This window comes from Stenella coeruleoalba (genome assembly GCF_951394435.1).
Source record: "Stenella coeruleoalba genome assembly, chromosome: 2".
Lineage (NCBI taxonomy): Eukaryota > Metazoa > Chordata > Mammalia > Artiodactyla > Delphinidae > Stenella > Stenella coeruleoalba.
In genome coordinates, this window is record NC_137147.1 from 73,840,810 (window position 1) to 73,863,482 (window position 22,673).

The following is a 22,673-nucleotide window of genomic DNA, read 5'->3' on the forward strand; positions in this document are numbered from 1 at the left end:
ATGCTGATAGTTGAGAGAAGGAAGTGGTCTGTGTTGACTGAAATAGCTGCAGAGTGTTTAAAAACTGACTAGTAAGAGAAGAGGAGACAGGCATTACTCCAGGCAGATGAAACCGCTTGAGCAAAGGAATAATACAGGAGTGAGGGCAGTGGGAAATAAGTACAAACAGGGGCCTGGGGCCAGATTATGAGTAGTTTAAAATCCAGGTACAAGAAGCAGGTCTTCATGCAGGAGGTAAAGGGGGACCATTTTAGGTTCTTGAGAATGTAGTGTTAGCCAAATAGAGAAAAAATTGGGGACGCAGGCTGCGCAAAAACCCTCGCCCAAAGTGTAAAGCTACTTTGTCTTTCACCTGAAGGATGTCACGCACTTGCATGAATGTTCATTTAAAGGTGGGAGAGTTAAGCAATAGACGTGACCCAGAGACATTCCACCTGGAAATCATGAGCTCGGCCCACGCACCGAGTGCTTGATGCTTAATCCCAAACTAGAATTTTACTGACTAGTTAACCAACTTTAGCAAATTGTCAGAAGGTGCTCGCTCACCGGTTTTTTATGCTGGTAACGAAGGCCTGGTTTCACTGAGGAACAAACATGGGAAAAGGTGAGAGGAGGGTGAGAAAGTGAAAGGAAGGGGAGAGAGGTGGGGAAGGGTATAGGTGCCAACCGGGCCGCCAGGGTCCGAGCGGAAGGGGGCCAGGGTCGGGGGTCGGGCGGCCCTTGGGGGCCCCCTGGGCCCGCGCCTCGGGTGCTACGCGTGTGCTCGCGGGCGGGGCGCCCAGCGGCCGCCAGTGGCCAATCCGGGCGGGCGTCCGGGGAGGGGCGGGGCTTGCCGGCTCTGGCTCCGCGAGTCCTCCTTTTTGCACACACACGAATACAAAGAGCCATACGACCTTCGGGTATCCTTTTTCCATTTTTTTTCTCCTTAATCTTGTGTGTGTTTTCAAATTTTTTTAAAAAAAATAGAGATCTGTGGCAATGCTGGGGTGAGGAAACTGTTGCTAAGGGGAATGTGCGCTTTTCCCCATTTCTTTTTCTGTCTCTCTTCCTCTTTCTTTTTCCTGGTCAAGGTTTTAAATATACCAAGAAGTTGAGAAGCAGGATGGCCGTGTACAACTGTTTCCAGCCAAATTTATAGAGATTTTTTCTTTTTGCTATCACATTTTAAGAACTGGTAAATTTTTATGGTCAGGGGAATTTTAAAAATTTATCCTCTTGGGAAGTGTAAGTTTCTTTTTTTAAGCGGGATGAAGGGATAATGTAAATTTCTGCCACAGGCAACGTGTAAGGGAGCGGAGATTTGAGACTCCCTCACAAAGCTGTTTGCGTGCGTTTTACACACCCTCCCCCAGAACCAAAACCAAGTGGCTTGAATGTGGCAATTGTCCAAGGCCAATAGGTTAAAAATGTTTGGATTTTATAATTGTGACACTCATTTCCCGGCGGAGGGGGGGGTCAAAGCCCTTCTTACAGTGTGTCTTACACACATTTTTCATGAGAACATTGTGTGTGTGTGTTTCTTTAAGCAAGTAATTTCGTAAAGATTTATCTTGGGGTTTTGTGCTTTGTGTATATGTACAGTATGTGTATATGTGCCGTATCAGATTTTGTTTTCAAAAGCGATTGCCTTTGGTTTTTTGTGTGCAAAGTAGCCCCTAGGATGTGGATTTTTTTGTTGTGTTCCCAAATGTGATCCAGACAGGATTTCATGTGCAAATTAAAGCGTAGAAGAAATCCTATGCATAGAATTACTTAGGCATTTTCATTCCATGTGCATTTACTGTATTTTCTGCTCTTCTTCTAAAGTATAAGATTAGTGAATAATTAAATAATTGCCAAGGAATATGCAGTCCATGTGGCAAATGAGGGTAGGCAATGCATTGAGTCTGTGGTTTAAAGCCGCCTTTAGTGACTGTTTTGCCTAAGTGGTTTTGCTTTTTATTGTCTCACGTTCTTAAATGTACAGCTGTGTATATTTTGGCCTTTATGTGTGGTTTGGTTGGTGTGTTCAGAAGGGAAGTTCTCTCTTGGCTTTTTGACAAAATGGTCGTTGATAGGTTGGGATTTGTTTGAAAAGCTTCACAGCTGGCAAAATATCAGGAAAATAATCCAGTCAAGTCCAATTCTCAAAAACTGTTAATGGTGGTGGTGATGGGGGAGGTGCCAAGAGGAGGCAAAGGCAAATAATATATGGGAGGGATAAGAAATGCATTTTGGTTATCATGTTGCATTTTTAAAATGAAAAGCTTTCTCCCCATGCCAAGAGCCACGGAGAGAAGTGTATGAATTAGAGAACAACAGGCTCAGAACAGCACCTCCGCTTACAGGAGACGTATTCTCACTTTTTTCTGTTACAGAACCATCGTCTCCTATTAGGAGTCATACGGAAAATATTTATATTCAAATCTCTATTGGCAGATTGGAGTGAAAGCATAGGAGGTATATGGGGTGATGAGGGAGAAACTGGAATGTCACAAGTGAAGTAGCGACCAGGAGATAAAAAAAGATCTACTGTAGAGTTCAAATTTCAGGACAACAAAACCTCTGTGTGATAATACATTTCCATTCCCCACCTCGCGTCCCACTCAGTTTCAAGCAGTATTTAAGACACCTAACAACGGCGATTAAACTGTTTGTACAGGTCTTGACATTCACTATAATGAAAGTAGCCCGTGTGGGCTCTGGGTTTATCTGTATTGAGTGCATTTTTATTCCCTAACAATACAAGTCAGATCAGTCTCAAATGTGGATCATTCCACAAGTTTAGGCCTGCGTATCTTTGAAATCTAGTCAGTCTAGTGCCCTTTGTGATGGCAGCAGTGTTAGGAATTTTTAATGGAGTTTTGCTCTTAATCTTTTTCGCCTTACTGCAGGTCTTCACGTATACTTCCTACCTTCTCGGAAAAGAGAGTTCTTCTAGAGCAGTATACACAGCCCAAGCCCCTGTCTTCCTAGACTATTTAATTTTTAGTAGGATTTTAGGCTCAGAGGCAATGTCCTTGCTTTGAATTTCTTTGTAAGAAACAAAATTCCTCCCACGAATATATCGTTGTCTTGGCCCTCCTACCAAAGCAAAGCTAAACTCGGTTGGTTTTGCTTGGGAATCCGCGGGGCCCCTCGAAATGAAAACTTCTTTGAAGTAAGGGCAGCTGCCACCTTGCTGAAAGATCTGCAGCTGAGGCCGGTAGGAACGAAAAGCCTTCCGCCACCAAATGTATGAGGCCGACTTGTAGCCACTGTACCTATAATCGTGTACACGCAGCTTTGTGAGCAACAGAGAACAAAAGCGAGTAAACAAGAAAAAAAAGAAGCTAAAGATGGCGTCTGACGGCTTTGAAAAAGCCTCGCAGTCGTGTCCCTCCCTGAAGAGGCCCCTCCCCTCCCTGGCTTGTTGAGTGATTGCGGATTGCGGCCAATAACGTCCCCAGCCCTGCTCCGCCTCATCGTCCAACCGCCAATCACCGGGGGCCCGGAGACTGGCAGGGCGGGGCCTCCCCGCGTGCGCGCGCTAGCCGGGTACACGAGCCGCGCCTCGGTCGTCCGCGGCCGCCCGCGCGCCTTCTTGGCGCCGTTCGGTCAGCTAGCGCGGCGCGCGGGGCACACGAGGTGGGACACCCTTAGGGCCGCCAAGGCGGGATCGCCGCGGGAACTCTCCCGCCATACTCCCCCCAAGCCCTCCGAGCTTTTTTGGCCGCGTAGTCTACCCACGGTGACCCAACGAGATCCCCGGCCGCGCCTCGGCCAATCTGCTGTCTGCGGGCCTTCTGAGGAACACCCCTTTCCCAGGACACCTAGGGCATAGTCTAGCGGGGGCCTCAGTGGCGGGTCGCCCTGTTCCCTGCGGCCTGGAGGGCGGAGCTCAGCTCTATTCTCCCTTGCGCCGCTGTGTCCTCCCTGCCTGTGGCTGAAACGTTCTCTTCGGAAATTGTTCTGCTGTCCCTCGTGCCCACTTTGTCATCTTTGACTAATATTTAATCAGCTAACGTTTACCGAGGGCTCGCTGGGCACACGATACAGCTTTAGGAGCTAGTTTTTCATTTTTCAGTTTCTCCAGAAATGCAGGAAGAGTCATTTACGTCAGGCACATGGATATGGAAACCTTAAACCGGTAATTTTAATCTCACCAAGTTGCATTTTAGCACATGTAAAGAAAAAAGACAGTGCTATATCGGGTTAAAAACCCTCGTACTACTATACAGACATACTTGGAATTTTCGGATTACGTGGGATCCTTTTCTTAGGAACTCATTCTGCCCTCTGGGTCTACATCTTTTTTACCCCTAGAAACGAAGTCTTAGATTTTGTTTTTTTGTAGATCCTTAGATGGGTCAGTCTTTAAAAATGTAGAAAAATACTGTTTTATGGTGTTTACTTACCTGCTCTTGTGTGATAAGGAGCTCATGTCTGATAGAAATAGGTTTTGAGAGGACCTTCTATCCGGTGAGCCATTTTGCACCTTCAAGTGGGGGAGAAGGGCTGACCGGCACAGCAGGAACTTTAAGTGGCCATTTTCCTTTTTTATTTCTTAAAATGAAGATTATGGTATCGATTGCTATGCTTTCAGTAATCACATTTAAGGAAGTCCATTGCTAGCATGACCCTGAATGAGTCAAGGGCCCATTATAAAAACATATATCATCTGAGTGATACCATACCCTACACACCTATTAAACAGTGGGAAAACTTTTATTTTTCATAGTTTGGAGGTGAACTCAGTCATGCAGAAAATTCAAACTCAGAATGGGTTGAAGCAAGCAAGGGAGCTGCCAAGGGTATGATATATTTAGTTCTAACAAAAATACATGTCTTGGGAGGAAAGGGATAGTTAAGATTATGGACAGTCTCACCCTGAGCTGTCTGTCTAAAGAAGATGAGTTTTCTTTCTTCTTTATCTAAATACTTATTTAAAAAAAACCAAAATTTTTGAAAAGTACATTTTCTAGGCTCCTTTCACATGTATTAAAATTAGACCAATACAGAATGAACCCCAAACACACAGATTTTATGTAAACTTAAGTTTGACAGCTGCTGCCATTTTGTGTTGGCAGCTCATCATAGGATTGAAGATCTTTTTCTTAACATTCAATTCTAAAAGTTGATAGCATTTTGCAAAAGGCATGTATGTTATTCAGTGGTGGTCAATCTTAGTTTATTCCTGTTTTTTCTTTCTTGAACAAGAATGCAAACTCTTGGTTTCAGAATAAATCAGCAATCTGAAGTTGCAAAAGTTGATAGTATTCAAGTTTAATAATAATGGTATAGACACTGCCTGGATAATTTACTCCAGTTAACTGTTGCTTTGCCAGACATTCCATGGATTGCTTCATGGGCTATTAAACAGTTATACATTTTGAGAGGTAAAATAAAGATACCATAATAAAGTTTAGCTATGTTAATAATGTTGGCAGGGTTAAATGGGCTTTAGAACCTTAAACTAGTGATGGAAAAAAGCAAGAATGATTAATTGTGGTAGGTCTGGAGTGTTAGAAAAGAAGAATTTAGCAGGTTGTAGCAACAGATAATGCAGCACTATCTATAATAAAGTTCTTTTATCAGTTTGAATTATTCAAACTGAGAAATGTCTGTAAAGTAAAAAGAGTGTCTCAATAGCATATATCTTTGTCTTCCTCTCTCCATGTCAATGAATCTTGGCCGCTGAGTTCATCTTTTTCTTCTCTGCAGTCTCAGGGAAGAGCTTGCCTTCCTTCCTTCTCATGGGCGAATCCTTGCTAGAAGAAAACTTAAATCCTTTCCTAATATGTTTATCCTTTCCTTTTTCACTGGCCTTTTTCTTTCTGCTTTTTAAACATACTGAGGCTCTAGTGCCCTCTCTGATTTCCTTCCTTTCATAACTAAACTCTAGAAAACTTGACTTCATGTCTTGCTTCCATTTTCTCTCCATCACGTTCTCTTTCGTCTACTGCATAGTATTACTTTCACTACAAAAAATACCTCTCTGGTCATCGCCAGTGACCATCACAGACAAATAAAATGTATTTCCTTAATTTGCATCTTTTTTAACCATTCTGCTGCACTTGTCACAGTTGATTGGATCCACTTTCTTGATATTCTTCTTCTTTTTAATAAATTTACTTATTTATTTTTGGCTGCGTTGGGTCTTCGTTGCCGTGAGTGGGTTTTCTCTAGCTGCAGCGAGCGGGGGCTACTCTTTGTTGTGGCGTGCAGGCTTCTCATTTCTCATTGCAGTGGCTTCTCTTGTTGAGCACAGGCTCCAGGTGCGCGGGCTTCAGTAGTTGCTGCACGTGGGCTCAGTAGTTGTGGCTCACGGGCTCTAGAGTGCAGCCTCAGTAGTTGTGGTGCACAGGCTTAGTTGCTCTGTGGCAATGTGGGATCTTCCCAAACCAGGGCTCGAACCCGTGTTCCCTACATTGGCAGGCGGATTTTTTTTTTTTTTTTTTGCTGTACGCGGGCCTCGCACTGTTGTGGCCTCTCCCGTTGCGGAGCACAGGCTCCGGACGCGCAGGCTCAGCGGCCGTGGCTCACGGGCCCAGCCGCTCTGCGGCATGTGGGATCTTCCCAGACCGGGGCACGAACCCGTGTCCCCTGCATCGTCAGGCGGACTCTCAACCACTGCGCCACCAGGGAAGTCCCTTGATATTCTTTCTACTTTGGCTTTCATAACACTCTTTTCCTCCCACCTTACTAACCATTCTTCTCTTTCAATGAAGCCTCTTGCAAGGATTGGCTCGAAGTGCTGTCCTTGGCCTTTGCCAAGGACTTTGTATTTACTCCTTGGAGAGCTCATTCACTCTCTGAAGTTCAAATATAACCTCCTACTAAAGTTTCCAAATCTGCATTCCAGCTCTGACCTTCCTCCTGTTTTTGTTTTTCAGTCCTAGCCAGTTGCTTTCAGAACATTCCATTTAAAGATGCTACCATCAATTTGAAATTTAACATGTTGTATAAATACACATCTTCTCAAACATGCTGGTGCCTCCTCTCAGCTTCCTCATTTCTATCATTCTGTCAGTGGTACCATCTTCTGACCCTCAGGTTTATAATCTTGAAGCTGTCTTTAACCAATCTCTATCCCCCACATTTATTAAGTTAAGAAATATGATCAGTCCTTCCTCCAGGATATTGAACCTTCATATCCACAATGCTGATTCTCATCACTTCTCTCCAGGATTAAACAATCTCCTAACCTCTAACTGTTCCACTTTAGGTATCTAAGACAGGGGTCAGCAAACTATAGCCCCTAGTCTTAGGTCTGGCCTGCCACCTGTTTTTGTATGGCCCATGAGATAAGAATGGCTTTTATATTTTTTAATGTAAATATTAAATGTAATTTGTGACATTTCCGTGTCCATAAATAAAGTTTTATTGTAACACAGCCATGCTCATGTTTATGTATTGTCCATGGCTGCTTTGTGCTACAGTGGCAGAGTTGAATACTTGTGACAGAAACCACATGGCCTGCAAAGCCTAAGTTATTTACTATCTAGTCCTTTACAGAGAAAGGTTTGCGGACCCCTGCTCTAAGAGTTTCCTTAACTCGATTTTCAAAGTCCTCTGTCAGCTTTCTGTACCTTTTATATAAGCCATTTTGCTCTGATCTCTCACATGTACCCTTTTAATTCTGTTATGTTTTTTTTCCTGTCACTTATCACGTCTTCTTACGACCCTCCCAGTTCATCCTATATCTTGCTCAAGGCTCAATTGTAGGTTTTTCTTCGATAAGCCCCCTTCCACATGATTTCATTCTGTTGATCTTTCTATTATTTTGAACTAACTCCTCAAGATTTTTTTAGTCTGTACCATATTTTTAGGCACATGTGTATATTTTGACTTGTTCTTTAGACATTCTATTCTCACATGCACCGTAAGCTCCTTGTGTGTAGGGACTTTTGTCTTCCCTTCACTTGAGTACTTGGAGGTGGCAATCCATTTTGGTGACTCATCCTTTAGCATGGCCTTTCATATAGAGAATTTTTAGAAACACATTTTTGTTGTTGTTTTTAACTTGCTCATCTTCTCTAATGGGGATATATGTAACTAATGATATTAGTGTTTTGTTTTTAATAATTTATCCAGCGTTTGAATTGGTGTCTGGTTAGTAAATATCATAATGTGAAATGTTCCTTTAACACCTGCCAACTCCAGTTTCCTCATGCTTTTATTTCAGTGTCTTAGAGCTTATGTGGGAGACTCTAGCAGGAGCCTGGGAAATTAAGTCAGCAGTAATATCCATAGGAACCCCAAAAGAGTTATTTGAACGCCCATTATGCTACACTGCACTGTACCAGGTTTTTATAGACATATTAGTTCAAGAAAACACCTATTTGTTGCCCTGAACGTGACATTCTAAAATGGACATAATTAGGTAATACACAAAATCGAAAAGCAGAAAGAAATTGAGGGACAAAATTATAGAGCAGATAGTATCATGATATTTTATGTCAACACAAATATGAAAATATATTTAGCATTAAAAACTAGCAGAGTTGAAATTATCCTTAGTCTAAACCAGGTCATGATAGTAAGTAAATTACAAATACTCTTGTTTTCTCAATACCTTTCTAATTTGCATCACAGAAGGTTTTGTACTGATAAATGCGTCTTTGTATACTTGAATTCATTTTTTCTTAGAAATGTGCTATTAAATGTAGAGGGGAAACTCCCCAAATTCTATTTCAAGCCATTGTATTTTTTTTTTTTTTTCAAGATTAGGACATCAGGATGGATGTCCAGGATGGGAAGACAAAAGGTTTCAGGAATCTCGCTGTTACGTGTGGAGCACTGACTGTGTGCCAGTATTCTGTAGATGCCTTATATATATTATATACAGTCTTCACAAAAGCACTCAAAAGCATCTCAGAGATGAGAACACTGGGGCTCAGAAAAGGGAATTATATGCCCAAATTCACACAGCCCATTTTAGTGCTGTTTTGGGAAGATTACCTAAGAAAGACCATTTAAGGGGAGGGAGGGGCTCAAGGTAGGCACAACACTGGCAGGGGTAAAGGCCTCCTGCAAGAAAGAGTGAGTTTTGGGGGCAAAAGTATTGCAGTTGTCAATTTGATCCCAGGAAGTGTACCCAGCTGGAGTCCCAACATGATGCATCTTCATTTCTATTTTTTTTTAATTTTTAAAAATTGAAGTATAGTTAATGTAAATTATATGTTACAAATGTACAATATAGTGATACACAATTTTTAGAGGTTATACTCCATTTATAGTTATTATAAAATATTGGCTACATTCCCTGTGTTGTACAGTATATCCTTGTAGTTTTATACATTATTTATTTATTTATTAAAAACAGTTTTTTTAACTGAAGTATAGTTGATGTACAGTATTATATAAGTGACAGGTCTTAATTTCTTGTTGTACAAATCCTGAACCCAAGTGGTATATTACTGTTTACATAATTTTCTTTCTCTCACAACATCCATGTTTCAGATTAAACTCTGCATGATGTTGGTTTTAAAAAACTTAAAAACCCCGCTGGAGCATGTAGGACCTTATTTAGGAAGGAAAAGGATATATTAATGATTCATCCACAAATTGACCTGGGAATCACTTAGTGCTTTCCTTTAACCTTTTGTTTTAATTTGACTTTAACCTTTATTTTTTGTTGTTGTTGTTTTTGTTTGTTTTATTTATTTTTGGTGGCATTGGGTCTTCGTTGCTGTGAGTAGGCTTTTCTCTAGTTGTGGAGAGCGGGGGCTACTCTTTGTTGCAGTGCATGGGCTTCTCACTGTGATAGCTTCTCTTGTTGCAGAGCACGGGCTCTAGGCACGCAGGCTTCAGTAGTTGTGGCACGCAGGCTCAGTAGTTGTGGCGCACAGGCTTAGTTGCTCCACGCCATGTGGAATCTTCCTGGACCAGGGCTCGAATCTTCCTGGACCATGTCCCCTGCAGCGGCAGGCAGATTCTTAACCACTGAGCCACCAGGGAAGTCCTAACCTTTAGTTTTTTAGGTTTAACTATGCCTTCCAGTGACTCTAATGATAGAGAAGCAGTAAATGGATTTAAGTTCTTACAAGATGTGAATATCTAGCACAGAAAAGCATTTCTTCCATATAAAGGGTAGAAAAAGCAAATTAAAGACTATTCTTTAAAAACCAAATGTAATTAAAATGCATTGTCAGATTTACATTTTAGTACCTCAGAGGCATTGATATTGCCTGTTTCCGAAATGAGATTGCTGACTCAAAACAAACAAACAAACCAAATCTCGGAATGTGGAAAATTCTCCTAACCTTCTCCTCTCCTTTTTTTTTTTTTTTCCCCTCTCTCTCCTCTCCTTTTAATTGTGATGTTATGATATAATTTACAGGGTAAGATAGAAATGTATCTCTTGAGGAAATTGTAAACATACTTAAGATTTTGTCACTTAGGGAGCTTCAGGCAGAAAGATTCTTTTTTCTGTAATCAAGTGTCATTTAGAAAATGACAATATGAAGTTCCTTGGAGTGTTCTCAGTGGTACAAACCAACCCTCCCACACTTTTTTTTTCCTCCTGAAGTAGTTTAGTTGCTTAACTACAGTGATTCAAAAGAGAGGCAGTTTGGCTTATCATTGATATTCTGGTCTCTCCTTTTGGGGGCTGGTTGTGCGGGTAGAGTGGCAGCATGTAGCTACTTAGACAATCCCATTCAGCTCTGCCTCTCCCTTAAGCAGCATGAGAAGTGGAGTTGAGGGTCCCCAGTTGGTTTCTCTGGGCTTCCAGCTGGAGGATTCAGAACAGCTAGTTTCTATCGCAGAGGCTGTAGGCCCAGGTGTACAAAGTGTGAGAGTAGGGGGCTGTGCACAGCCCTGGTTACTGCAGCTCAACTCTCCTATCCAGCTTTTCCTTTCATTTCCCTGCCCACCCCCAAAACATTAATGATATAATAGTGTGAAGTTGGCAACATGTTGGGGGCTGCAATGATTGGCCTTTTCCTTGTATAGGAGTCTTACTCTGAATGCATCTGTATGCAAATTATAAAGACGGTAGAATCATGATTTTTTATGTCAACAAAAAGTGGTATCAGTTTAAATACACACACACACTAAACTGAAAGTAGCCATAACTGGATTCTGCTGTCTTCCCCTGACCTTGAAAAAGATATATAAGTTCTCTGCATGTCTCTTCTCTGGCCCTGGGTTAACATGTGTTTCCTAGAGCTGTTGTGTGGATGAGATTAACCTACATGAAGTGTTCCGAACTCCTTAAGGAAGGATGTCAAAGCAATAAAATGCAATACTGTTTTTACAGCCAAGACAGAGAGACGGAGAAGACAGATCTACATTTTCTTCCTTAATTTTCTGATCTTTCCAGATGCCGGTGGGTCCTTTTGAGTCCCAGCTCTGTTCCTTAGCTTGGAGTGGTGGGGAATTCCATGCCTTCCACCCTCTGAAACTGTGTTCCTCCCGAAGGCCTTTGTAGGCCCACCCTTTTGGGAAGGGGTGAGTGTGACCCCCACTGTGTTGAGCTAGGGCAGCACAGAGAAGAAGGCCCTCTGCTCCATAGCCCAAGGAGAGGCAGCCATGGACTGTGTGCGCCTTCAGGGCTAGCCCACTCCTCCTTCACAGAACCCAGCCCCGGGGGGCCCAGGCTGCTCCGACCAACCTCCATGAAAAAGGAGAGTGAATCCAAAGAGACCAGAGCTTCGTGCGGTCCGGTCGACTGGGGACACTTTTGCAGCAGTCCAGCAGCGTGAGCACGGGCCTTCCTGCCTCTGCCACCATGTCCTTCAGCGCCACCATTCTCTTCTCCCCTCCCAGTGGCGGCGAGGCCAGATGCTGCTGCTGTGCCTGTAAGAGCGAGACTAGCGGGGGCAGCACAAGCTGTCAGGGCGGGAACCCTCCTCCCAGCACCCCGATCACGGTCACCGGACACGGCCTGGCCGTCCAGAGTTCAGAGCAGCTCCTGCATATTATCTACCAGCGGGTGGATAAGGCCGTGGGTCTGGCTGAGGCTGCGCTGGGTCTCGCCAGGGCCAACAACGAATTGTTAAAACGTCTCCAGGAGGAAGTGGGTGAGCTGAGGCAAGGGAAGGTGCCCGTCCCCGATGAAGACGGCGAGAGCCGGGTGCACGGCTCCCCGCCCGAGGAGCCCGGGCCCCTCAAGGAGAGCCCCGGAGAGGCAGACAGGGCCTTGCCGGCCGTGGAAGAGGAGTGTGACAGTGTGGGCAGCGGCGTGCAGGTGGTGATCGAGGAGCTGCGGCAGCTGGGAGCGGCCTCAGCTGGGGGGCCTGGGCCCTTGGGCTTCCCGGCCGCTCAGAGAGACGTACGGCTCCCGGTATGCGCCCTGGCTGCAGGCGAGGGGCCTCCGATGCTCAACCCCGTGAGTACGCAGCGCAGGACACTAGCGGGGCTGTGCTTCTGTGCTCTTCCCGACCTCTTTCTCTTCTCTTCTCTCCATCCTTCAGCCTTTCTTTCGGTTGTATCTGTGACAGAACAGCACGGTACCCAGTTTCCTTTGCCGGCAGGGAGAGTCAGCCCTCCTGGGTTTTTTGTTTTTTGTTTTTTTGGGTTTTTTTTTTTTTGGTACCGTGGCCTCTCCGGCAGAAGGTCATTTTCTGGCGTGAGTGGTGTCAGGGCAGTGGTACTGCGCTCCCTCTCTGTTGCTCTGCATGGCACCTTCTCCACAGCTGCCTTGGCTGCTCCGTGGGTTCTGCCTCTCCTGGCAAGGATGCCTGCCGAGCACAGACGGCTCATTCATATTTGATCACGGGCCCTCTGCTTGCCAAGAGGAATTCAGGACTATGAGGGAGATGGGGATGTGAGGAGAGAGAGGCAGAGGCGGGGAGAGAGAGAGAAGGGAAAGTGGGAGGGAGAGGACAAAGATAATAGCCGACAGGTGTAGGGAGGGAAAGAGGCAGGCGGAAATGAAGGGAAGGAGAAAAAGTGGAAAACAAGAGCAGAGGAGAAAGGTGAACCTAAATGGAAGGAGAATTGATGCAAGAGAGAGAAAATGAGGTAAGGTGGGAGGGAGGTAGAGGACAGGAAATAAAAATGAGGAACAGAAATGAGAGTTGAGAGTTCACAGTAAGAGGATGATAACATGTAGGGAGAAAGAGGGAAGCGAGCAGGCCTATTTTGTGAGCAGGAAAAGACAAAGAAGCACATGTGCTATTTCAGCTTCTTTACTGCTCAGGGCCATATGAGCAGGAAAATCCTGGCTGAGGAGAGTAAAAACTGCAGAAGTAGTTTCACACATGGAAGTATGGAAAGGAGATGGAGCAACTGTAGAGATCTCAGAGATGGGAAACTAACAGATGTGTTGCCACTTGAGAGACAGTGGGAGGTCTGTCAGCTCTCCTCCACCCTCTCCTCCAGAGCGTCCTCCCTCTGCCCTGTCTCTGTTCCTCCTCCCCGCCACGACGAGGCCCAGACACCCAGGAAAGTGTAGAGCAGCAGAACACACAGGGTTGATGGGAGGGATGAGACTCCCAGCCCATCTGCTGGATCTTAGGAGTGTGACCAGTTGTGTCACACTGCCACTGGTCACTGCTCCCTTGAGGCCTAGCCACGTGCGAGTGATGGCCCCGCGGCTCGCCCCAGTCTGTGCCCCGCCAGGGACTCTCCTTGGTTTGGGACTGTTGGAGGAGGAGCTGGGAAGGTGGGAGGAGGCTAGGAGGTACCTGGCCAGGCAGAGCCCTGAGCTGTGGTTCTTTCTGGCAGGGAAGGCTTCCAAGCCAACAGGATGGAATTAGATTTCACAGCACAGAAAGCAGCTCACAGGTCTATAAATCTCAGCCTCCTCCCCCACTTCTTTCTGTGTTTTTTTTCCCCCACTTTCACTGTTTTGTTTTCTGGGCTGCAAAAATCCCCCTCCTTTCTTCTCTCCTCTCTCTCTCTCTCTCTCTCTCTCTCTCTCTCTCTCCCTTCCTCCCTCCTTCCTTCCCCTACCCTCTATGTCCTTGAGGGAGGGCACAGGCAGGCAAGCAGGTGTCAGGGCAGTGACAGTCGGATGTGGCCAGAGCAGGATCAAGGTGAGGGCACACACTGGCCCTGCAAAGGGAAAAGGGCGGGGTCGGGGAGGCAGTGCTAGCCTCTCTAGAGATTTCCGACTTTATATCTCCCTCCTTTGCTCCCGTATCTCTCCTTTTTATTGTTATTTTATTCTCTTGCTCCTCTTGCTTTGTTTTCCTTTCTTGTCATCACTTCCTCCCTCAACTCCTCTCAGGCAAAACACTTGCCTAGTTACATTTCCTATACTCAAGCACACAGCGTAAATGACTACTCACAAGGCGTCAGAAACATGCCTTCTCTGTATAATCAGTCCTGTGGTAATCACCCAACATGAGAGGCCCTGTACCCACAGAAATATTTGCCCACACTCCTTGTTCATTATACTTGGCCAATGAATGATGGTTGATCAGGTTCCCGTAAGCCTGGCTGGCTAATAGGCTATTCTTTTTTATGTTCTTAGCTGGTGGATGATTATGTGGCCTCTGAGGGTGCAGTGCAGCGGGTGCTGGCCCCTGCTTATGCCAAGCAGCTTTCACCAGCCACACAATCGGCGATCCAGCGGACAACCTCAGAGACAGGGCCGGAAAACGGAACCAAGCTGCCCCCGCCCCACCCTGAGGACATGCTCAGTGCTGCTGCTGCCCTGGAAGGTGCCTTGGAAGAATCAGGCCCTGGGGGAACTGGGGAGCTGAGACACTCTCTAGGATTTACTGCTTCCCCATGCAGGACCAGAGGGAGTGGGCAGAAGAACTCCAGGCGCAAGCGGGATCTGGTCCTCTCCGTAAGTGAGCTCGCTTTCTCCATGTTTTTCTTCAGTCTGGAGAGATAAGTGAAGAGGGAAATGTGGGTTGATTTTAAACGTCCCATATCGAATGAATGGTATCCGGAAGCCTGCTGGAGTGGGAGGGGCAAGAAGGAGAGAGCCTCTTCCCTAGCCCAGGGACAGGCAGCCCCACTGCTATCAGTGGAACTTCTTTAGGTTTTCCCAGATAGATTGATATCTTCCATTTAAAGATAAGGGAATTATATCATATATATAATTATATAATTACATCATATCTCCTGGTGATCTCATAATCCTGATGGGAAGATCCTTAAGGGGTTAAGCAGATTGACGGCAGCAGAGCAGCACTGGAAACTGCAAATTACCAGTGTTCAGGGTGAGTAGCAAGGGTCCCCATGGGCAGAAAGGCCAAGGTGTCCTGAGGTGGTCCCGTACCCCAAAGATGCAGAGGGCCACTCAGCTCAGGTGTAAAAGGTTTGGAGATTCTACTGATTCTCAGAGCACTTGGCAGGGAAGGTACTGATATGATCCAGTTCTGCCTGAAACCTTGCAGTGGCTCGGAGCCCTAGGAGCGTCACTAAACATCCTACAGTGTACAGGATGTCTCCCCCAACACCCCCATTATCCAGCCTAAAATGTCAATAGTGCCGAGGTTGAGAAACCCTGTTCTAGGGTGACCGCAGACCTTTGGATCCGCTCTGTCGCCCAGAACATCTTTCTGATAACTGTGGGGATGTTCTTTAGCCGTATAGTGTTCCCATTGACGGTAATGGGTCTCCACTCTCTGGATAATGGCTGATGAGGTAACTTGAGGGCTCTGGTTAGGAGTGGAGGTCACCACTGACATCCAGCAAGATCTCATCATAGTATAGAACTCATTTCTCCTTGTTACAGTCTTAGTAAAGATTGAAAACAGCTGACTACCATTTATACCTCCTTTATTCATATTACTTCTTTCTTTTTCTAAGAGATCCTACTTTACTCTGCCTTTTCATTTGATGTTTTTACATTGACATAGTCTTTTTTTTTTTCCTCTCTCTCTCTTCCAGAAGACACCATTCATAATCAGTATCAACTGGTTTCTAACCTTCATTTCAAATTTTGGTTATGTTCAGTGACGTGTCACTTACCAAGAACAGGGAATAGGGGGACTTCCCTGGTGGTCCAGTGGCTAAGACTTCATGCTCCCAAAGCAAGGGGCCTGGGTTCGATCCCTGGTCAGGGAACTAGATCCCACATGCTGCAACTAAGTGTTTGCATGCTGCAACTAAAAAAAAAAAAAAAAAGATCCTGCATGCCATAACTAAAGATCCCGCATGCCGCACGAAGATCCCGTGTGCTGCAGCTAAGACCAGGTGCAGCCAAATAAATAATATTAAAAGAAAAAAAAAAAAAAACAGGGACTAGGTTTAGTTTCTCTGTCATGGATTTCTGGCCCAAGAGGGCACTGTTGTTGCCAGTGATAGAAATGGAGGTTTATACCTAGAAGTACATTTCAAGGGATTTCCCAAAAATTCATAGTGCTTAAATTGTGAATAAATGTGTGACAATTAAAATTTGCATAAAATCAGGACTTTTGATCAGTTCCATTCCTCTAGTGCCTACTAACTCCAGCGAGAGGTCTAGTGATGAGGCCTGGCTTCTTCCTGCCCTTTGGAGAGCTCAGCATGGGACCTTCTGGGAGGACAGCATTCTCAGTCATCCTGCTCTGTGTTATAGTGCTTGAAGAGGCGTGAGAGGACCAGTCAGGGAGTCTTGCTGCCTGTCACAGAGAAAGATAAAATGTTCTTGTATTAGTCTGTGGGTTTAGAGGGAGAGGGATAGTTGCAGATCTTCACTGTTCCAACCTTTAGCTCTGGGAAGGAATGAGAGAGGTATCTCTCCAATGTGATGAAGCTGCTGTGGGTCGCTGCTAGAGATCCAAAAGGACCAAATCGGAATCTTAATTCCTTGGACTGCTGCAGATCCCAGCCACCCACTGGGGAAATTATTCATTTTTAGCTCACTCAGGAGGTAGGTGAGCCAGCAGCCTTTACAGTCTTAATGCTTATTATTGTCTAGAGTATTTTCCCTTTCCACTTCAAGCTTGGTTGGATGTTTATCAGCTGATCTCTTCCAAGCCACTTGAATTGGAAGCTATGCAACTCCCCCACCCTACTTTTTTTTCTTTTCTTTTTTTCTGCAACTCTTTCAAATTCTTTCTGAAGCATTTACCCATCTTTTGTGATTTTTCAAGTTTGGCCTTCTAAGAGGTAAAATAACTATATCAAATATGAAGCTAGTACAACAGTCTTTTTTATAGAGTGGAGACCCTAACCATAAAGAGTTAACAGTAATTTCCTAAGTTGATATGGTCAGTCAGCCATAGTGCTAGGAGCATAAATTGGGCATTTTTTAATATGAAGCTGAAATCCTGAGATCAGCATCCCATCAGTTTGGGACTGGGTAATTTCCATTGACTGAAGGACCTTGGAATGAAAATATAATCAGAAACAACAAAACTAAATTTAATAGGAAGAAATGTAAAATCCTACATTAAAGTTAAAAAAGAAAACAGTTGCAGAATGGTGGAGATAGTAATCCATGTGGAAAATGGACTACAAGCTCACTATGAATGAACTCTGTGACACTGAGAGTAGGGATGGGCTTGCTAAGAGAGGTACAGCATCTTGGGTTTCATTCCTAGAAGTATAGAGTTCTAGTCAGGGAAGTAATGTTCCCTTTGGCCAGACCTCAACAGATGAGTTAGATTCAGTTCCAGGTGCCATGTTGTAAGAGGGACACTGGCAAACCAGAGAGGCTCATAGTTTCATGAGGAGTCTGTCTGGCAACTATGTCATGAGGAATGGTTGAAGGACTTGGTGTTTAGATGGGATAAGAAAAGACTTGGTAAGTACATGGAAGCTGTCTTCAAATACTTCAGGTGCTGTTAGGGCAAAACTGGGGTCAGATTTTGGAGCATCTAAGGCAAATTTTTTTAAATTAATTAATTTATTTTTGGCTGCACTGGGTCTTTGTTGCTGCACGCAGGCTTTCTCTAGTTGAGACGAGCTTGGGCTACTCTTCATTGCGGTGCATGGTCTCGTTGAGGTGGCTTCTCTTGTTGCAGAGCACGGGCTCTAGGCGCGTGGGCTTCAGTAGTTGTGGCACGTGGGTTCAGTAGTTGTGGCTCGCAGGCTCTAGAGCACAGGCTCAGTAGTTGTGGCGCTTGGGCTTAGTTGCTCCGCGGCATGTGGGATCTTCCTGGACCAGAGCTCCAACCTGTGTCCCCTGCATTGGCAGGCGGATTCTTAACCACTGTGCCACCAGGGAAGCCCCTGAGGCAAAATTTTTTAACAATTAGAGATGTTCAATAGTAGCTGAGTCAAAAACTAGTGAGAACCCATCATTAAAGGTGTATAAGCAAAGGTAGTGACTTCCCTGGTGGCGCAGTGGTTAAGAATCCGCCTGCCAATGCAGGGGACGTGGGTTCGATCCCTGGTCTGGGAAGATCCCACATGCTGCAGAGCACCTAAGCCCGTGCGCCACAACTGCTGAGCCTGCGCTCTGCAGCCCCCGTGCCACAACTACTGAAGCCTGCACGCCTAGAGCCCGTGTTCCTCAACAAGAGAAGCCACCGCAATGAGAAGCCTGCGCACCACAACAAAGAGTAGCCCCCGCTCACTGCAACTAGAGAAAGCTCACATGCAGCAATGAAGACCCAACACAGCCAAAAATAAATAAATAACATTAAAATTTTTAAAAAAAGAAATGTCCACTTGCAGTAGCCCTGGTGTATATTTGCTCTCTCCTTGCTGTTAGGAGTGTGTTTGTGGAAGTGTTTGAAACCCTCTACTGTAGTGATCATATTCCCTGGGAGCAGAAGGAAGACCAGGGGGTAATCCTGGAGACTCCACAGAAATTAAATGAAAAGGAAAGAAAGGGAGGGTTCATTAGAAATACTAACTTGGATCGGCTCTCTGGCTAAGAAAGGGCATCAACAGAAATGGTACCTAGACTATGGGCAGGATTCAGGCAGAGAACCCCATAGGGACAGTGCCTAGGGACCAGAGGAGGGTTTCATCATATTTGCTCCTGGCTTGATTCTGTGTTTGTTTGTTTGTTTCCCCTAGAAATTGGTCCACAATGTGCATAACCACATCACCAATGACAAGAGATTCAATGGGTCTGAAAGGTACGATCCTCTTGAGGGAAAAGATCATAAGGAACTTTGCCAAGGAGAGGGAAATAAAGGGGGCTGCTTCAGTATAACAGTGAGGGTAAGGCTTCCATCTCACCATTGCCCCTTGTATACTGCCTTAGGCCATGGAGGACTTTACCACAAAGTTGATTAGTGCTGGGAATCTCTGTCTAGCTTTTAAAATGCTGACGAGGGACTTACCTGGCGATCCAGTGGTTAAAACTCCACTCTCCCTGGGCTTCCCTGGTGGTGTGGTGGTTGGGAGTCCGCCTGCCGATGCAGGGGACACGGGTTCGTGCCCCGGTCCGGGAGGATCCCACATGCCGCGGAGCGGCTGGGCCCGTGAGCCATGGCCACTGAGCCTGCGCGTCCGGACCCTGTGCTCCGCAACAGGAGAGGCCACAACAGTGAGAGACCCGCGTACCGCAAAAAAAAAAAACAAAAAAACCTCCACCCTCCCACTACGGGGGGGGCACAGGTTCCATCCCTGGTCGGGGAACTAAGATCCCACAAGCCACGTGGTGCAGCCAAAAAATAAATAAATAAAATAAAATACTGCCTTATTCACTCTCTTCTCTTGTGGCAGCATCAAGTCCTCTTGGAATATTTCAGTAGTGAAGTTCCTTCTGGAAAAACTCAAGCAGGAGCTGGTAACCAGTCCCCACAATTACACTGACAAGGAGCTGAAAGGTGAGAAAAACTAAGCTAACTCCCATCCCATCCTTTCTTCATCCCCTGTTCCTGGCCAGAGGAGAAGAGGCATATGGAGATGATTTAGGTGGTTTTGAAAATAGAGGACTTTAAAAAATTGGTTTTGGTTATTCTTTTCACCTGCAATACACACAGGATTGTCTCTAATTGCCTTTTTATTCCCCTACTCAGTCTGAAATGAAAATGGGAGAAGGAAAGGGCCAGAACACCATCATGCATGACATTTACACGCACAGCCTGAATCTAGGGTGTTATAAAAAGGAGGTCAGAGTCCAGCCCTGCTCTTTTGTCCCTAAATATTATGTCCTGGGTTTTCTACTTTCCTTGCTCTTCTGTTATTTGTCTGTAGCACTAAGAAAGCTTCTGCTAAAAAAAAAAAGAAAAGAAAGCTTCTGCTGAAAAAGTACTTGTAATCTGCTGTCAGCTGAGTAGAATGGGGGTAGGTTTACCTGGGAGTGGGGGAAGGGAGTTACAGAAGCATTGGAGTTGTCTTTTTTTTTTTAACGTCTTTATTGGAGTATAATTGCTTTACAATGGTGTGTTAGTTTCTGCTGTATAACAAAGTGAATCAGTTATACATATACATATGTCCCCACATCTCTTCCCTCTTGCGGCTCCCTCCCTCCCTCCCTGGAGTTGTCTTTTTATAGTGGGAGGAGTTCCTGTTGGAGACGGAGGGAGGCAGAGGGAGCTAAACCAGAGAGGAATGAATAGATGCTGATGGATATACCCAGAAAGCCCATCGTCTAAACAGTGGTTCACCCTTCTCCCATCCAGTAGTATTAGGGCAAAAAAAAGGGCTGAGGACCCTGCTTTTTGCTGCCTGCCTTCTCCCTCCCCACCAGGAGCCTGTGTAGCCTACTTCCTTACTAAGAGGCGTGAGTACCGCAACTCCCTGAACCCCTTTAAAGGCCTAAAAGAAAAAGAGGAGAAGAAACTTCGAAGTCGCAGATATCGGGTAGGTTTCTAGTCTTTCCTTTCAAGATGCTAAACTCTAAAAGCTAATAAATAAGGCACAGTGGGAAGGGCCAGGGGACGTGGCATCTGAGAAAAGAGTTGAGATCCAGGAACGGAGCAGAGGAGGAGGAGGAAGGGAGCCAGTTCTAAGATCTGACTTGGGTTCTCTTGAGGACTTGTGTTCTCTTGAGAACTTGGTTCTCTCGGGCACAGATTTTACACAGCCTCCCTTCCACCCAAAGCCTTTCCCCAAACCTAATGCGTGGTTTGTTGCTTTTCCTAATCTCTGTCCTGGGCTCCTACCTTAGCTTTTTGCCAACCGATCCAGCATCATGAGGCATTTTGGCCCTGAGGACCAACGCCTGTGGAAGGATGTGACAGAGGAGCTGATGTCAGATGAAGAGGACAGCCTTAATGAGCCAGGTGTCTGGGTAGCCCGGCCTCCCCGTTTCCGGGCCCAGCGCCTCACGCAGCTCTGCTACCACCTGGATGCCAACTCTAAGCATGGCACCAAAGCCAACCGTGTGTATGGACCTCCCTCAGACCGCTTACCTTCTGCTGAGGCCCAGCTCCTGCCACCAGAACTTTACAATCCTAATTTCCAAGAGGAGGAGGATGAGGGAGGTGATGAGAATGGACCTGTCTCCCCATCTTTTGACCAACCCCATAAAACCTGCTGTCCTGACTTGAACTCGTTCATTGAAATCAAGGTGGAAAAGGATGAGTGAAATCTATAACCAAGAATAACTCTGGCATCCGCCTCTTCCCATGTCCTCAAAATGGGTGGCCACAGGGCTTCCCAGAATGACGAGATGTCTTCTGCAGTCTGAGAAAGCAAAGCTGCCTCTCTTCTCAACACAGCCTCCACTAGAAGTGGAAGCTGGCAGCTCTGGTGGGATAAAAGGACTCATCTCCAAGGGGGAAATACTCCCCCTCCCCCCGCTGTGAACGACAAGCCAGAAAATGCTTATTCCTAAGCATAACAGTGCCTCGGAAGAGCCTGGGCTGAGAAAAGGAGGATGGGTCCAAGAAACAGGAGGCCTTCTTGACGTATGCCCTGGTCTCTGAGTTGTTTTTTCTTCTGGTTTCACTCAAAGCTTTAGTGAAGCGGCCCTTGGTCGTACCTTCTACTTCCCCTGACTGCTGGTCTTGCTCCGTAGTGGAAGCAGCACAGGACCAGGCCAGGGTAATACTGCCACCTGGTGGACAGTTTCAGTCATGGGCTTCATTCTTCTGAGCAGAACACAGGCTCCATCCGTATTTGGGAATTGGGATCTAGATGTAATAGCTATTGTTTATTGAATTATATAAGGAAGATTTTATTATTCCCATTGTACACATGAGGAAACTAAGGCTTAAAGAGTTCCCCTGTCTCACCAGCCGCTGCTTTCCCACCGTGTGACCAAGCAGTATACGTGGCTTGGTAGCCATCTCTTAGTCCTGTCAGACAAGCTATATTTTGAGGAAGGTGAGTGTGTGTGTGTACGTGTGTGTGTGCACACAAGCACACATGCAGAATATATACACACACACAAAATTTGTGCCTTTTTGGATGGATTGAGAAGTAAATATGGCTTTCTCTTCACTCTGTCAATCATACAACAAATACTGATTGCTTACTAGGTGTCAGGTGCTGTGCTGGGTGCTACGGATAAACTGTTGAACAGGTTAGATACTGATCAGAAGTTTTATTGTCTAGTCAGGAAGCCAGGCATTTAAGTAAGCAATGAAATGAATTGTGATAAGTGTGATGATGGGGGAATGTAGCTACCATGGCTATGTACCACAGGGGTAACTAACTTGCTCTGGCCGTCTGGAAAGGCTTCTCGGAGAGTGTTTAAATTGATGCTTGAAAGATGGGGAGAAGTTAACCAGGAGGGAAGGGGAAGCCAAGAGAGTGTTCCAAACCTTGGGAATAGCAAGTACAAAAGCCCAGAGGCAAGAGAGAGCACAGACAAGGTACAGTTCTACTGCAGAACCATTTGGGGAGCGGATGTTGCTGAGAGAAGAGGCTGGAGAGATAGACTCTGTAAAATACCTTAAAGAGTATAGACTTAGTTAAAGGACAGTGAGAAATCGCTGACAGGTTTTAAACAGGGAAATAAGATGATCAGT

At 45.5% G+C, this 22,673-nt stretch overlaps 1 protein-coding gene across 4 annotated transcripts; it reads left to right on the forward strand.

Moving 5' to 3' along the window:
• Positions 1–871: 871 nt before the first annotated feature.
• Positions 872–22,021, forward strand: LOC307181922 (uncharacterized protein C14orf93). 4 transcript variants are annotated; one of them, XM_079912816.1, is made up of 7 exons: positions 872–899; positions 11,288–12,295; positions 14,387–14,707; positions 18,823–18,884; positions 19,477–19,580; positions 20,447–20,559; positions 20,867–22,021. In XM_079912816.1, exons 2-7 carry the CDS (start codon positions 11,696–11,698, stop codon positions 21,284–21,286), a joined length of 1,620 nt encoding a protein of 539 aa, XP_079768942.1. In that variant the 5' UTR covers positions 872–899; positions 11,288–11,695; the 3' UTR covers positions 21,287–22,021. The 4 variants fall into 4 exon arrangements, with proteins under 4 accessions (XP_079768942.1, XP_079768945.1, XP_079768943.1 ...); XM_079912817.1 differs by having other exon boundaries at positions 885–1,224; XM_079912818.1 differs by lacking the exon at positions 872–899 and having other exon boundaries at positions 11,127–11,415; positions 11,542–12,295.
• The last annotated feature ends 652 nt before the right edge of the window (positions 22,022–22,673 follow it).

Coding starts and splice junctions, on each gene's coding strand:
- LOC307181922 (XM_079912816.1), top strand. CDS start 11,696: ATGTCCTTCAGCGCCACCATTCTCTTCTCCCCTCCCAGTGGCGGCGAG. Junction 12,296..14,386: donor GGCCTCCGATGCTCAACCCC/GTGAGTACGCAG, acceptor TTATGTTCTTAG/CTGGTGGATGATTATGTGGC. Junction 18,885..19,476: donor AGATTCAATGGGTCTGAAAG/GTACGATCCTCT, acceptor CTCTTGTGGCAG/CATCAAGTCCTCTTGGAATA.